The 15,417-nt window shown below is 44.6% G+C and overlaps 1 protein-coding gene across 1 annotated transcript in view; it reads right to left on the bottom strand.

Annotated features, from left to right (window-relative positions):
* Positions 1-15,417, bottom strand: part of ELMO1 (engulfment and cell motility 1) — a 673,946-nt gene that overhangs the window by 295,097 nt on the left and 363,432 nt on the right. The window contains exon 15 of the mRNA XM_075558190.1: positions 1,050-1,158. Within this exon, the coding sequence (XP_075414305.1) occupies positions 1,050-1,158 (109 nt within the window). The remainder of the gene's footprint in view (positions 1-1,049; positions 1,159-15,417) is intronic.

The following is a 15,417-nucleotide window of genomic DNA, read 5'->3' as shown; positions in this document are numbered from 1 at the left end:
TTCAAGCCAGTGACTGAATATGCTTTCACAACAGTAGCAAACAGCCCAACATTTCCAGTTGAAATAGGCCCTCATCCCTCGTGCTCAGACTATCAAGCCAACAATGAAACGCTGGTCGGTTCCTACATCACAGATGTTAGAGAGAAGGGTAGTAGCTACTCCTCGGGCAGCCTCAATGTCGATATCCAAATCTAAAATATTACTGCCATCGAGTCAATTCTGACTCAGGGCGGCCCTATAGGGCAGACTAGAACTCTGTGAGGTTTCTGGGACTGTAATGCTTTCTGGAAGTAGAAATGCTTTATGGAAGTATGGAAAGTAGCTGGTGGTTGAGAACTGCTGACCTTGGGGTCTGCAACACAAAATGTAGTCCACTATACCACTAACTGATAGGGATTGATTAACCTCAAATCATACCAATGAGTCAGAGACGAAAAGAAGAGCCTGCTCTCTTGCCTCCTAAAATTTATAATATAAGAAAGAAAAATCACAAGAAGCATATTACTGGCCATAGTCATATCAAGTACCCTTTTTCTTTAGAGATTCCTTCTTTATTAGAGAAAGCATGCCACAAAACTGAGATGCTGGAAGCAAGAGGATTTCATTAGGGTGTTCATCCCCCCACCCCCGTATTAACTGTTTTCAAATAAAGAGAAAATAAACAGATAAAGGTCTACTAGTTGACTACAAGCTGGAATTTTAAAAAAGAATGTGTGGCTCTTTTTCCCCTGATTCATTGGAAGCCTGCCCTAACACAAACTTACATTCATCACATTTAAAATTCACAGATAGGTAATACCTGTATATTTTTCCATTCCCATAGATTTTAATAGTACTTATTACTGCAGCAGACAAGCAGAAATACACACACACACACACACACACACACACACACACACACACAATGAGACCTTGAACCAAAGAGTATTTCGCTTCACTGTGAAGACGTGCCAACACCTTGGGAATTCTTGGTGCTGGTGAGCATGCAACCTTAGGAAATGGGTCGCTGGCAAGCTTCACACTCACATGAAGAATAAGTGTGTACTTACGCAGCTCGCCCACTTTCAGGATCTCACACAGCATCTTGGTCAGCTCAATACTGCTGCGGCCAAAGGGACATTCGTGCTTGTCTTCCCGGCTGCTGTTCTCGAGCACAATCTGCAGTGGAAGAGAGTGCAGAAAGGAGGTTAGAGAAGGGATTCAGGTTTGGACAACACCAAGGCTCTCAGCTACACTGAAGAATGACGGGCACTGGATAAGGATGCTCAAAGATGAATCGAGGTATTTAAATTATGGTGCTGGTAACAAATATTAAAAATACCATGGACTGTCAAAACAACAGGCAAATCAGTCTCAGAAGACAGCCACAATACTCCTGAGAGGCAAGGATGGCAGAACGTTGTCTCGCGTACTTTGGACATGTTGTTAGGAGAGACCCTGGAGGAAGACATCCTGCTTGGAAAAGTGGAGAGGCAGCGAAAAAGAAGGCCCTCGACCAGAAGGCATGACAGTGACCTTAACAATGGGCTCAAACGTAAGAGCAACTGTGAGGATGACTCGCGACTGGACAATGTTCCCTCTGTTGTACACGGGCTCACTGTGGGTCTGACCAACTCAATAGCAACTGACTGCTTCACAACAACTTCAGCTGCACTGGCACAGAGAAATATAATCCCACCCCTTTTATTGGGGTTGGAACCCGATCCATTGAAAGTGGATTAAAACATTCATATGGTCCATGCCTCTTAAAACCCTCTGGATTGTAGAAGAGAATATTTTGCTTGATTATACCTATTTCCCAGAGTTATAAATGGAGAGTTTGTGTTTCATTTAAATGGTAACACAACTGCCTTCTCTACCCAGCCATATCTTTCTTCACTTCGCTTGGGGAGAAATTTCTCGCAGGAATTTGCATGTTCTTACACAGTTCCACTCCTTGGCGTCCACACATTAGCCCACACCAGGTGAGCATGTGACAAAAACTTAGACTTCACATTCCCTGGTGGGGCTTGGCCAACCATGTGGGTACAGGAGCTGGTTGGGCATTGGTCGTCAAAAAAGCACCAGGAGGCCAACATGTAAAGAAAGATAGAAGAGAGGGATTTGAGGGCTCTGAGAGCATTTGAATCTCATTTTCACTCATTCCAGAGGCGCGGCTTCTCCTCTGTCCTTGTGGTTTGACTGGTCAACCTTTCCGATAAGAATCCTTTTAGCCATTCTAAGAGTCCCTTCTTAAGCTTATCTGAGATGTTCCTATTATTCCTATTTAAGAGAGCCTTTCTACACATAAGTTAAAAGTAGACCAAAAAAAATGAACACCTGTTTTAAAATTGGGAGCACTGGTGGTGTAGGGGCAATGTGTGGGGCTGCTAACTTCAAGGAACTCACAGGGGAGGTTCTCCCTGTCTTTACAGAGTCACTATGAGTCAGCATGGACTCCCTGGAGCTATTATTTTATATAATAGCTTGGAGCTATTATCTCTAGGGAGATGGTTGGGCCTGGTGATAAGAGGAAGATGAGGTAGACAAGGAGCTTGGACTTCACAGAACAATCACTCCACCTGAATTAGACACACAAAAGAGAAAGTTCTAGCTAACTCGTTCAAGAGAGTGCTCAGAAAATCTTGGGAAAGGCAAATGTGGATAATATAATAGCCAAGAAAGGTTCTTAGAGAATTGAGGATGAGAACGGCCTCGCCTCGCCTCGCCTCGCCTCCCATTAGTGAAAGTCAACTCAAAAGCAATCCCCAGCCCCACCCCCACATCACTAAGGCACATGTCCTGAGTTGTCTTTTTTCTTTGAGAAAATTGATTGTAAACTCCAACTAAATCTCACTTCCTGTGGGGTTGGGTAAGCCATTGCTGGGGGTGCCTTGAGAGATGTATTTCACCAAGCTGTCTGAACATGAGCAGTCTCATTAGATGCAACATGAATCATTCTTTTAAAGGGAGACCATCCTGCTTGAGCAGTGGAAACAAATGCTTGACTACAAACTGGAAGGTGGGCAGCTCAAATACAGTTAAATTCCAGCCAGACGTGCCTCAGAAGAAAGGCCTGGTGATTACTTCTAACAGGTCACAGTCCTGAAAACCCAATGGGACACAATTCATGAGGAGAACACACACACACACACACACACACACACACACTACCGTGAGATGAACTGACAACTCGTTTGATTTTTTTTCTCCCTGACTCTAACAGGGAATTCCAGTTCAGAACACAGGAAAGGGAGACCATCTAAATTCTTAACAGCTGAAGAATATTTAATATTATTTTTAAAGAAAAGTTATTTGAGCCAGCCTTCAACTATCAACCCATGCCTTCAAGTCATAGTAAGCCTCAATAACAAAGCAGATCCGCTCCATGGGGTTTCGGACTGGGTAAATCCTTATGGAGGGAAGCAGGCAGCTTCACCTTTCCCACAAGGAGGGCTGGAGAGTGCACAGCACAGACTTTTCGGTCAGCAGTCCAATATTGAATGTGCTGGGCCACCAGGGCACCTTGAGACGGCTGAGATGGGACAGATCCCAATGTCCTCATGGTGAGAAAAGAACGGAGAAAATCTAAGCACGTAGAAGACATAACATACATAAAAGACAGGCGATAAGTAGTTTTCAACCAACTCCCAGTGAGCACATTTAATCAGTGCATCTCACATTAACATGCTATTAACATTTCATGAGTACATTAATATTTAATGATGGTGTGATCTGCATACACCCTAGGTAGAATTACTGCAGCCAATAAATGTTTGGGTATCATTTTTGAGGCACAGTTTATTAGAAGGCACTAAATTAAATAGTAATTTAAGTAATCAATATGTAAATCAGCTTGGAGAAACCCGTCTTTCCCTTCTCTCACACGCTGTATATCTTCCCATGTTTATCTAAAGGGAAATAAGGACTCTTGACCAAGATGAGATAGACAAACCTCTAATGTCACCTGAGTAAGGGTTAAGCTCAAGATTCTGCAGCTAGACCTTGTTACAAACTGCAACTGTTACTAGCTAGCACTTACTGCAGTGAGGGTTCATTCTTAAATTAGACAGTACATGTGCGTGTTTTAATTCAGACATCAGCATCGCCATATTCATTTTCAAGGTCATGGTAAACAAGCATACACATCTGAGCCATATTGAAAATTTTCATTTGGAAACATCAAGATTTCTTTTCCACCCTACTCTTCAGACCGAACAAACACCAAATGGATGAGCTGCTTTCACTCACTGAGATGACTGAACTTACAATGTCCTAGTCTAGAAGTGGCAACCCTCTGCATGGTTTAGAAAATAAAAGCACTCTACATGTGTGCAACATAAAGTATAAAACGCTTAATAATTTACAAAGCATATAATATATTATATATGCTACAAGTCTATGTGGCTGATAAGGCAGGTTTTACAATGAATATTTTAGGAATGCCGAATGAGGAGGAGGAGTGACATTCTGAAGGATGAGAGCGAACCTATGTCAGTCCTGGGGTTCAATGTGCAAGGTCTTTGCTCCACAAATCCCTCCCTGCCCCTTCTGCCTTACACAGTGCCCTTAAAGCCAGCAGAGGCCCATGTCTCCAGAGACAGAGGGAGCGTTTATCAATTTCCTTTATCTCACTGAAGTGGGTTCCCTAATTCCTCCACCTCCAAGACAAAGGCATAGGAGTCTCTCTCTTCTCATTTAGACGTGAAGGTCAGGACCAATTCCTCCGGTGGAGATCAAAGGTGCCTGCACTGCATCTTCACAGACTTCATTTCTTGGCCTCCCTTTGAATGTTTCATGTATCTTCTTGTTTTTCTCAAACCTTGCTGATGAGGAGGCATTTGGCTTGGGCATTGTTCGTATGATGCTAGCCACACTCACGTAGCCTTCTCTTATGTCTGAGATCAGCCTGGCTTGATCCTGTAGCTTCAAAATCCTGCAGCCGACTGACTTACATGCAGCTTTGTGGTAATCCAGAACCCATTTCCCTTTCTCTCCCCTCAGCGGGTGCATGTGCATCCTGGAGGCCAGCCCTGAGGCGAGTCTCGAAGGCTTCTCGAATTATCTCTCATCTCCATTGCCCACAATTAAATCCCAACTCCTCTGTACCCTACAGGGCAAGGTCGTATTGTTCCATAGGGATTCTGAGGCTGTCATTCTTACAGAGGCAGACCGCCTCAGCTTCCACCCAGGAAAAGGTTGATGTGTTCAACTCACCAACGTTTTAGTTATCATGCCAACATACAACTTGCTCATCTAGTGAAAAACAAAAAGGAGACCACAACCCACTGCCATCAAGCTGACTCAGACTCACAGCGCTCCTACGTAGTGGTGTTTCTGAGTGTGTGTGTGTGTGTGTGTGTGTGTGTGTGTGTGTGTGTGTGTGTGTGGCGCTGATAGCCTCAACTTTCTACCAAGAAGTGGCTGGTAGTTTGGAACCACTGTCCTTGTGCTGAACAAACCAAAGCTTCTCCAATAAGCCCACGAGGGCTCCTTCTGTCATCTATGGTGTTGATGTTGTTATTGGGGGCAGTTGAGTTCGTTCTGATGCATAGCGATCAGATGTACAACAGAACAAAATACCACCGGGTGCTGAGCCACATTCACAATTGCTCTTAGACATGTGTGCCCACTGTCGCAGTGCTGTGGCAATGGATCTCGTCAAAGGCCTTCCTCCTTTGTTGCCTCTCTACCTTACCAAACCCAATGTCCGTATCCAGGTACTGATTTCCCCTGATAACGTGTCCAATGTATGTGAGACAAAGTCTTGCCATCCTTGCCTCATTTCTCATCTACAGAGCCTTTTTAAAAAAAACTCTGACTTTAAAAATAAATATTTTTCCTGCTTTACTCTAGGGTCTGATGAAGGACACTAGTCTCCTGACAGGCCACAAAGGAATGTATATGAATATGAACTCGCTCATAAGTTCCCAAACTTATTTGGGAAACCACGCCCTCCCTTTTCAGAAAAATAAATGATCCTTGTGGCCTAGAGCACATAATGCAGGATGGAGTATAGCTGTCTGCTTCCACAACGTCCCGGAATTGTTACAGCAATCCCCAGGGAATGGCATCACATACTTTGGGAAACACTCCATTAGCTTATTTACAAAGGCCAGACAGTCAGTCCATTCCTGCCCTAATTCTGACATAAGACTCGGTCCTGCTCACTTTGAACGCATCGTCAGGACCAATCCCTGGAAAAGGGCATCGTGTCTGGCAAAACAGAACATCAGCAAAAGGAATTCCACCTGTTATGGTATCTGTAAGATCTCCCAATAAAATGGTTTCTTACTTAAAATAAAATGTTTTGGAAATGAGAATGGCAACATATGTACAAATGTGCCTGATACAATTGATGTATGGATTGTTATAAGAAATGTAAGATCTCCCAATAAAATGATTTATTAAAATAAAAACCAAAACAAACAAAAAATTTTTAATGATTTTTTTAAAAAATGGGATCAACTTAGCACCCATTTTGAGGATGGCACAGGACCAGACAAGGCATCATGCAGTGTTACACACAGTCGGCTCCAAGTGAAAGCTGATCTGGTGGCACTAATGACAATGTGACGCAGAGGTGCTGTAGGAAGCAGTGGTAAGGTAGGGGCTGAGCAAAGTTGCCACGAAACAACACAAGCTTACACAAAGCATTCTTCCATCACTCTGTGGGCTGGAGAAGGTTTCAGAACCCATTTCTTAGGACTGATGTGCTAGTAAGTCACCCAACGAAGGAAAAGTGCGTAAGAAGGCAGCATTCAGAGTTGGTATGCAGTCCCCATTTCCCTCTCTCCTCTACTCCTGTGTGGTCCATGACTGACACTGAACACAACAGTTTTACCAATAGTAAACGGAACATCAGATTGCAGGGAGCCTGGGTCTCGGATGAGGGCTTTCCAGGGACCTATGAAAGGAAGCAGGGGGCTCTCTCCAGGTGTTAGTGTTCATTCATGGCAAACTGATGAGATGGTGCTGTCCACAGTGAATTCTACTCACGATGCAAGAGAGGAAGTCCCATGTGCTCATATTCACAAGAGTTCTGGGCAACACAAGCCTGATGAATGAGCCAAGGGCTTTGAAGATGAAGTTATTTCATGGTACCATGTTTCTAGCAATAAAGTTCAAAAGCTAAATAGTTCTAGTCCCCACAGGTCAGGAGTCCTAGAAGCCTGGGACCCTCACCAATCAGCTCATGTCAAGTGTATCTAATTAATGGTGGTGCTATTGGATCATAATAGACTTGTGTTCTACAGGGTTCCCAGTGGCTGATTTTTAGGAAACAGAGCACCAAGCCTTTCTTCCGAGTTGCCCCTGATAGACTCAAACTGCTAATATTTTAGTAAGCAGTGGTCAATAACTGAAATGTGTCCCTCAGAAATATGTGTCAACATGGCTGGGCCATTGTTCTCAGTGGGTTGGCAGGTAGGCGATGATGGCAGTGGCAGTTATGTTATGTTACAGTTATTCCACGGGATGGATTATCCTATGTGCGATAAACCCCAATATCTGATGTCAATGAGGCAGGATTAGAGGAAGTTCTGTTGTTTCTTGAGTCATTTTCTTTTGAGCTCTATAAGAGGTTACATGCCCAAGCATCAAGAGAGAAAGTTACTTGACTACAACCAAGAAAGAAGAGGTAGGAGTGGAGCAAATCTCTTGGACTTGGGGTGCCTGTGCTGAGAACCTTCCAGAGCCAGAAGACTGATAACAAGACACAGGTAGATTTCCAAGGAACACTGATCCCACAGACATGGAGAGGAAGCAAAGCATCCCTCCAGAACTGACAGAAAAGGAAACTTCCTCCTAGAGCAGGGCACTCTGAATTTTGACTTCTAACCTCTTAAGCAGTGAGGAAATTAATTTCCATTTGCTACAGGCTTTCACCTGTGTTATTTATGGTACAGTAGCACAAGGTGACTGACAGACAGCTGCCAAGTCTGTTAACTGTTTGCACCAACCAGGGACTATACGACCCTCCCAAACCTGCAAAACCCAACTCTTCACCCACTAACAGGAAATGTCAACCTTTGCCCACATTAAACCAAACAATGTGCAGAATGTCTAATTTATTTCATAAGGCCTCCTACACCAGCCCAACTAGGAGTAGTCTGTAGAGGTACTTGGATCCCATCACCAGGACGAGACCTCCTCCAAAGTAAAAATGAAGCCCAGATCTGCTAGGAAACCATTAAGAAGTCATTTCTCTGATGCTCTCCTTGGGTACCAATGAGGATGAAGATTTCCTGGGAAGCTGGAGCAAAGAACAATGAACTGCCTCAAGGGGCTACATAGGAGCATAATTATGACCATGAATTTTTATCCAGTCCATAAAATTAAACAAAAACATCAAAGCTCCCACATGATGGTTTTAAATGGGCAATGAGAGGGGCACATTACATTGGTAAAAAGTATGTCAAATCAGAGAACACATGAGGTTCACAGAGATATTAAAACCAAAGACTGATGTTAATCTCCCTGCTCAAAATGCTCATTTAACTTTCAGAGAAGTGAGATCCCTGAGTGCATAAGCCGAGCAGGGCGAGGAGACGAACTTTTGGAAGCGGGTGAGAGGACGAAGGGTAGCTGCTCATGTTTCCTGTGCGCGCTCAGCTCCCAAGAACTGGTTGAAACGCTTAGCACTGCGCGCTTCATGCAACACTGAATCAACGTCAGCAGGGGGCAGTACTAGCGCTGTACCGCTTTGCACACAGACATTGCCATAGAGCGAGGTTGTGTAACTTCCCCAGGTCCCAAAACATGGAAATAAACGATGTCAGAAAAAAACGTGGGTGGTTTCCCCCAAAAGTACATCCTTGACGTGCCACTGAGTCAGCTCCTGTGCTTGGTGTCCCCACAGGCAACACGACATTGAATGACCCTTTGCCAGCTGTGCAGCCATTTCTAGGTCTGAGCCAATCACGGTAGACACTGTGACAATCCACCCCATGGAGGTCTTCCTCTTTTGCTGTGAGTCTGGGGACATTAGAGAAACAAAGCCACACAAGCTCATACGTATAAGAGAGAGTTTTATATAAAGGGTAAGTGCACATTAAGAAAACTTCCCAACCCAGTGGTGTCCAAGCCAATAAGTCCAACATTAACCCATATGTCCAACACCAATCCACAAAGTCCTCCTCTGTCTCTCAAAATACACACAATGGTGCCGACTGCAGGAGGAAAGCTGAATCAGTGAATGTGTAAGCATCTCAGCGCTGGCAGGGGTCTCCACATGGGTACTCCAGCACCCAGGGCTGCATCGGGGTAAGACCATGTGGCTTCTCCTCAGGGATGTCTTACAAGAAGTGAGCCTTGCCAGCTGAAGCAGGGAACTGGCTAACACAGCTACACCCTGGTCCAACCATCACAAAACAAGAGACCCAAGAACTAGAAAGGCGAGGTTCACTGAGTCATTTATCCCTCCATCCTTCAATTAACCTCACATGTGTTTATAGGCCAGGTTGGCACAATAAACTAACTACCTTACCCTCTATCAAGCACGATGTTCTTCTCAGGGACAAGCCCTCCTGAAATCTGGCCCAAATTAAATGAATCAAAGTCTTGCCATCTTCCTTTCCAAGGAGCATTCTGGTTGTTACTTTTTCTAAAACATCTGTTTGTTGTTCTTTTCAATTCTGCGCATGCATTGTCTACTCAATATTCTACACCAATCATGTAAGTCAAAGGCATTGATTCCTCTCCAGTATTCCTAGTTCTTGCCCAACTTTCACGAACATATGGAGTGATTGAAAATACCATGGCTTGGTCAGGCGCAGGAGAAAGAGAAGGTTTTCTACTCCTGTGAGACTTGCAGCCTTGGAAACTCACGGAGGCAGTTCTACACTGTCCTCTAGGGTCACGATGTGTCAGCATCAACTCGATGGCTGTGAGTTTGGTTTTTGGTTTGGCTAAGGTGCACCTTAGTCTTCAAAGTGACATGATGGCTTTTTTTTTTTTTAAATCACTGTAAAGAAGCCTTTTGAAGCAAATATGCTCAATGAAAGACATTGCTTGATGTCTTGATTGTGGTTTCCAAAGGCACTGATTATAAACCTAAGTAAAATTAAATCCTTGACAACGGCCATATTTTTTTCCATTTTGACATGTTGATTTTAGAGAAGACTTCTGTTTGGGTCCTACCAAAAAGGAGATGGGATTAGAGAGCAGTGTCCTTGGTGGCATAAATGCTTAAGCGCATGGCCACTAAACAAAAGGCTGTGAGTTAGAACTCCTTCAGAGGTAACTCAGAAGAAAGGTCCAGTGATGTCTTCTGAAAGGCCTCAGTAGGGAAAATTCTATGGAGTAGGTTTACTCTGCTGCCATGAGTTGGGATGGACTCGCCAGGGACTCTGTGTGTGTGTGTGTGTGTGTGTGTGTGTGTGTGTGTGCTTTGCCCAGCACCGTTCGGGACACAGTATGATGAAGGCATATAGCATGTGGCTTTGGACATAAAGACGCTGCCTCCTTGAGGCACCTAACAGACATGGTGATCCGCTCCTCATTCTATATCTTCAGTTTTCTCCTATAAAAGTGGGGCGAGGCCCCTATCTACAAAGAGATCAAAGTAGGGGGGGAAGACCTGCCTGAAACACTGCAAACACACAATGATGAAGGAGCTTGATCGACTATTGATTACTATTGTAATAATGACATGAACTTTTGTCCTGAGAGTCACCGTCTGCTTTCCTGAAATATTCTCATAGCTCTAGCACAAAGATGATGGAAAAAAATAATCATAATAACAACAATAGAAAACAAAACACAATTGCGGGAGAGGCCATGGATCCTGCTCCTGGACAAAGTAGTGACTGGACTATAATGAATACAGGTTGGCTTGAGATGGGTTTCCAGAGGCTGCTTTAAACTTTCCTTGGATCAAGTTGCTGCCATCAAGTTGCTGTCGGCTTGCAGAGCCCCTCGATGTCCTGTGGCTACAAATCTTGACAGGAGCAGTCAGCCTCATCTCTCTCCCAAGGAGTGGCTGGTGGGTTTGAAGCGCCGACCTGGTGCTTAGCAGCCCTACTCTGAACTCACCACCCCACTGCGACTCCTCCTCTCTAGAACAGTGATCCTCAAACTCTAGTTTGAGGGGCTTATTAAATGACAGCTGGGCTGAAGGTTTAGAGTAGAACCCAAGAAAATCGGCAAAGGGAACCAGACCTGAAACTTTTCTGAGACCCTGGGGGTGGTTGGGGTCATGCCGAAAGAGGAACTGCTAGCAGAGCAAGATCATTTTTACTAAATATTGTTAGCACTCCACTCTTCAACAAAGAGAAAAAAGCGTCCCGGTCTCACCTTCCCTGACCTGTGAAGGGCTGTTTCTAGCGAGCCAGAGGCCGTGGTAGCTCCCAGGAGAGCGAGGTAACACTCAAGCTTTTGAAAAAGACCAAGGACACCCCACGACTGTGCGGGGTTCCTGGCAGGCTGGCAGCTTCTGGGGAAGGCTGCGAGCCCAGCAGACCACCAGGGACAGGCAGCAGGAGCGGCGTTCGCCAAAGTTCCCGAAGCCCTTTTCAAGGACAGAGCATCCCAGGGCGAGGAGAGAAGCGGTACAGAAGGGGTCAGATTGGTGAAAGACCAGAGTGCCAAATGCACGCAAGACACTGAGATAAGTAACAAGCCGAACAAATGAGAGGAATGGTATAAAACCCAGCTAATGAGGTGAAAGCCTTCCAGAATAAAATTAGGCAATTGCACATACAGAGGCATAATAAAGGCCATAAATATAAAATGGCAAGGAATTGACTGGGTAATGGTGTAGTAATTAAAGCCTGGAGGTTCATAATAGACCTCGAATTGAACATTAATCAACCAAAAAGAAACGCTCGCTGCACTTTGATATGGTGCATCAATGGCAGGATGTGGGGGACACAAGGAGCCGCCACAGCCCACTCAGCTTGGGAGCCCTCCCTTTGAATGCAGGCTGGCTTTCTTTCCGAGTGAGTACACAGAAGCAGGGGCGGGGGTGGGGGGATCAACAACTGCAGTGATGACTTGTGCTCCAGCTTGTGCCGGTGCAGTGACCCTGATATCACAGAGGGAAGGGGGTGAAGCAGCTCAGCGGATTCCCAGCAGCAGGAGTGATCCCCGGCTGATGGCTCATCAAGGAAGACAGGCTCAAAACCAGCCCTGTGATGCCAGCACATGTGGTCCAGGACCAAAGCATGGGGCAGGGGCCGTAACTTGTTCCTTTAAAGCAGTGGAATTCCAAATGTGAGCTTGAATTAAAATCTTCCAGGGGACTGATTCAAACACACATAGCTGGAGCCCCCCACTTAGAGTTTCAATTCAGTAGCTCTGGGGTCAGTGCCAGAAACTGCATTTCTAACAAATTCCTGGGAAAGGTGAATACTTTCCAATTCTGGGGCCATACATGGAGGAACACTGGTTTAAAAATTGGTGGCTTCTATGCTCTCAGTTTTCTTCGTTAGCAAGCCACCTAATTTTGAAGATGAACAAAGCAGGCGAAAACAAAACCAAACAGCAAATTCACTGTCATCAAACCAATACTGACTCATAATGACTCTCAGGGCAGGGTAAAACTTCCCCTGTGAGTTTAAGAGTGTAACTCTTTTTTTTTTTAATTTTAACAATTTATTAGGGGCTCATACAATTCTTATCACAGTTCATACATATACATACATCAATTGTATAAAGCACATCTGTACATTCTTTGCCCTAATCATTTTTTTCTCCTCTTTTCTTTTTTTACATTTTATTAGGGACCCATACAACTCTTATCACCATCCATACATATACATACATCAATTGTATAAAGCACATCCATACATTCCCTGCCCCAATCATTCTCAAAGCATTTGCTCTCCACTTAAGCCCCTTGCATCAGGTCCTCTTTTTTTTTTTCCCCTCCCTCCCCTTTCCCCCCTCCCTCATGTGCCCTTGGTAATTTATACCTCGTTATTTTGTCATATCTTGCCCTATCCGGAGTCTCCCTTCCCCCCTTCTCTGCTGTCCCTCTCCCAGGGAAGAGGTCACATGTGGATCCTTGTAATCAGTTCCCCCTTTCCAGCCCACTCACCCTCCACTCTCCCAGCATCATCCCTCACACCCTTGGTCCTGAAGGTATCATCCACCCTGGATTCCCTGTACCTCCAGCCCTCATATGTACCAGTGTACAGCCTCTGTCCTATCCAGCCCTGCAAGGTAGAATTCGGATCATGGTAGTTGGGGGGAGGAAGCATCCAGGATCTGGGGGAAAGCTGAGTGTAACTCTTTACAGGAGTAGAAAGCCAGGTCTTCTCCCAAGGAGCAGCTGGTGGTTTTGAACTGATGACCTTATAGACTACAGTCCAATGAGTAACCAACCCCTGAGTCACCAGGGCTCCTTAAAAACAAGCAGAGTAGATGAAGAAAGAGATACATATGGTTGCTTTTGTTTATCTGTGACTAATAAAAGAAACAAAAAGTGTCATTGCCTTTGAGTTGATTCAAACTCATAGTAGCCCTAAAAGACAGAGTATAATTGCCCCTATGAATTTCTGAGACGGTAAATCTTTACGGGAGTAGAAAGCCTCATACTCCTGCCTTGGAACGGCTGGTGGTTTCCAACTACTGACCTTGTGGTTAGCAGCCCAATGCATACATAACCCACTGAGTCAATGGGGCAAACGCTGGGTGAGGCACACAGTTAACATGTTGCTGCCAAGCACAAGGTTGGAAATTCAAATCCACACTGAGGCACTTTGAAAGAAGGCCTGGCCATCTACTTGTGAAAACTCAGCCACCAAAAATCATGGGGAAACTCAGGAGGTTTCTACCTTTGGGAGACTGTAACATCTTTGACACACCGGCTTTACTTGGACCTGACTACAAGAAACCAGTAGCAAAAAAAAAAAGGCAAGTGGTTAGGGAAGAGGGTCATAGCGTTTCAGTACTGAAGGGTTATTTGATAATATTAGAAAATTACTAAAAACAAAAAAATAAATAAATAAAAATTTTAAAAAATTTAAAAATTACTGTCTATGTCAGGAAATTTGGAAGTCAGTTATGTGGTAAACTCACTGGAATAAATTTATTATCTGTACCTATTCCAAAGAAAGATGACCCAACAGAGTGCCCAAATTATAGAATAATATCACTGAGAATATCAAAATTTTACCGAGCAAGTAAAATTTTGCTGAAGATCATCAGTACATTGACAGGGAGCTGCCAGAGGGCCAGGCCAGATTAAGAACAAGACATGGAACAAGGGATACCACTGCTGATGTCAGATGGAGCTTGGCTCAGAGGATACCAGAAAGATGTTTACCTGTATTTCCCTGACGGTGCCAAGGCAATCAACAGTGTGGATAACAAACTATGGAAGTGGATAACAAACTTGAGAAGAATGTCCTTGTGCTCATGCAGAACATGTACACGAGTCAAGAGGGAGCTGTGTAAGCACAACAAAGTTGAAACATCAGGAAAGAGGTGCAACAGATTGTATCCTCACACGATACTTGTATGCTAAGCAAATCATCAGAGAAGCTGTCTCATATGAAGAAGAATTTGTCATTGGAGGAAGCCTTATTAACAAGTCGTGATCTGCACATTTTACAGCCCTGCTTGCTGAAAGGGAGGAGGACTTGAAGCATGTGCTGATGAAGGTCAAGGATTGCAGCCTTCAGAATGGACTACAACTCCATGTAAAGACGACCAAAATCCTCACAATTGGACCAAGAGGTAACTACGTGGAGAAAACGAAGTAACCAAGGATTTTTCCCCCTTGTTTGTATCCACAGTCAATGCTCATGGAAGCAGGAGTCAAGAGATCAAAGGACACATTGTTTTCGGTAAATCTGCTGCCCAAGACCTCTTTACAGTGTTGAAAAGCAAGGACATTACTTTGAGGACTAAGGTGTGCCTGACACAAGCCAGGGCATTTTCAGTGGCCTCGTGTGCATGTAACATTTGGACACTGAATAAGGAAGGCGGAGAAGAATGGGTCCATGGGAGTCATGGTGCTGGAGAATACTGAAGGTACTGTGAGCAGTCAAAATGACAGGCCAATCTGTCTTAAAAGGAGTGCAGCAAGAGTGTTTCTCAGAGGCCAGGATGGCCAGACTTCATTTTATATTCTTAGGACACCTGTCAGGAGAAAGACCTCGTGTTTGGTGAAGTAGAGGAGTAGTGAACCGGAAGAAGGCCCTCAAGCAGATGGGCTGACACTGGGACTGCAACAAAGGGCTTCAGCATCGGGCAATGGAGCGGGCGGTGTGGGACTGGGCGGTGTTTTGTTCTGTTGTGCATCAGGTCCTTACGGTGGGAACCAACTTGCTGGCACCTAACAAGCGTCATGGGGTGGGAGAGGGGCAACATGGTGATACAGTAATTGTGTGTGTGTGTGTGTGTGTGTTTAATCTTTACCTTTCAGAGATTCATATTGAATTATTTACCTATAAAAAGATAGTATGATCTGGTGAATAATGCTGATGGTGC

Source organism: Tenrec ecaudatus, chromosome 9 (assembly GCF_050624435.1).
Source record: "Tenrec ecaudatus isolate mTenEca1 chromosome 9, mTenEca1.hap1, whole genome shotgun sequence".
NCBI classification, from domain to species: Eukaryota; Metazoa; Chordata; class Mammalia; order Afrosoricida; family Tenrecidae; genus Tenrec; species Tenrec ecaudatus.
Note: the sequence above shows the minus strand (reverse complement) of the source record. Positions and strands in the feature narration are given on the sequence as shown.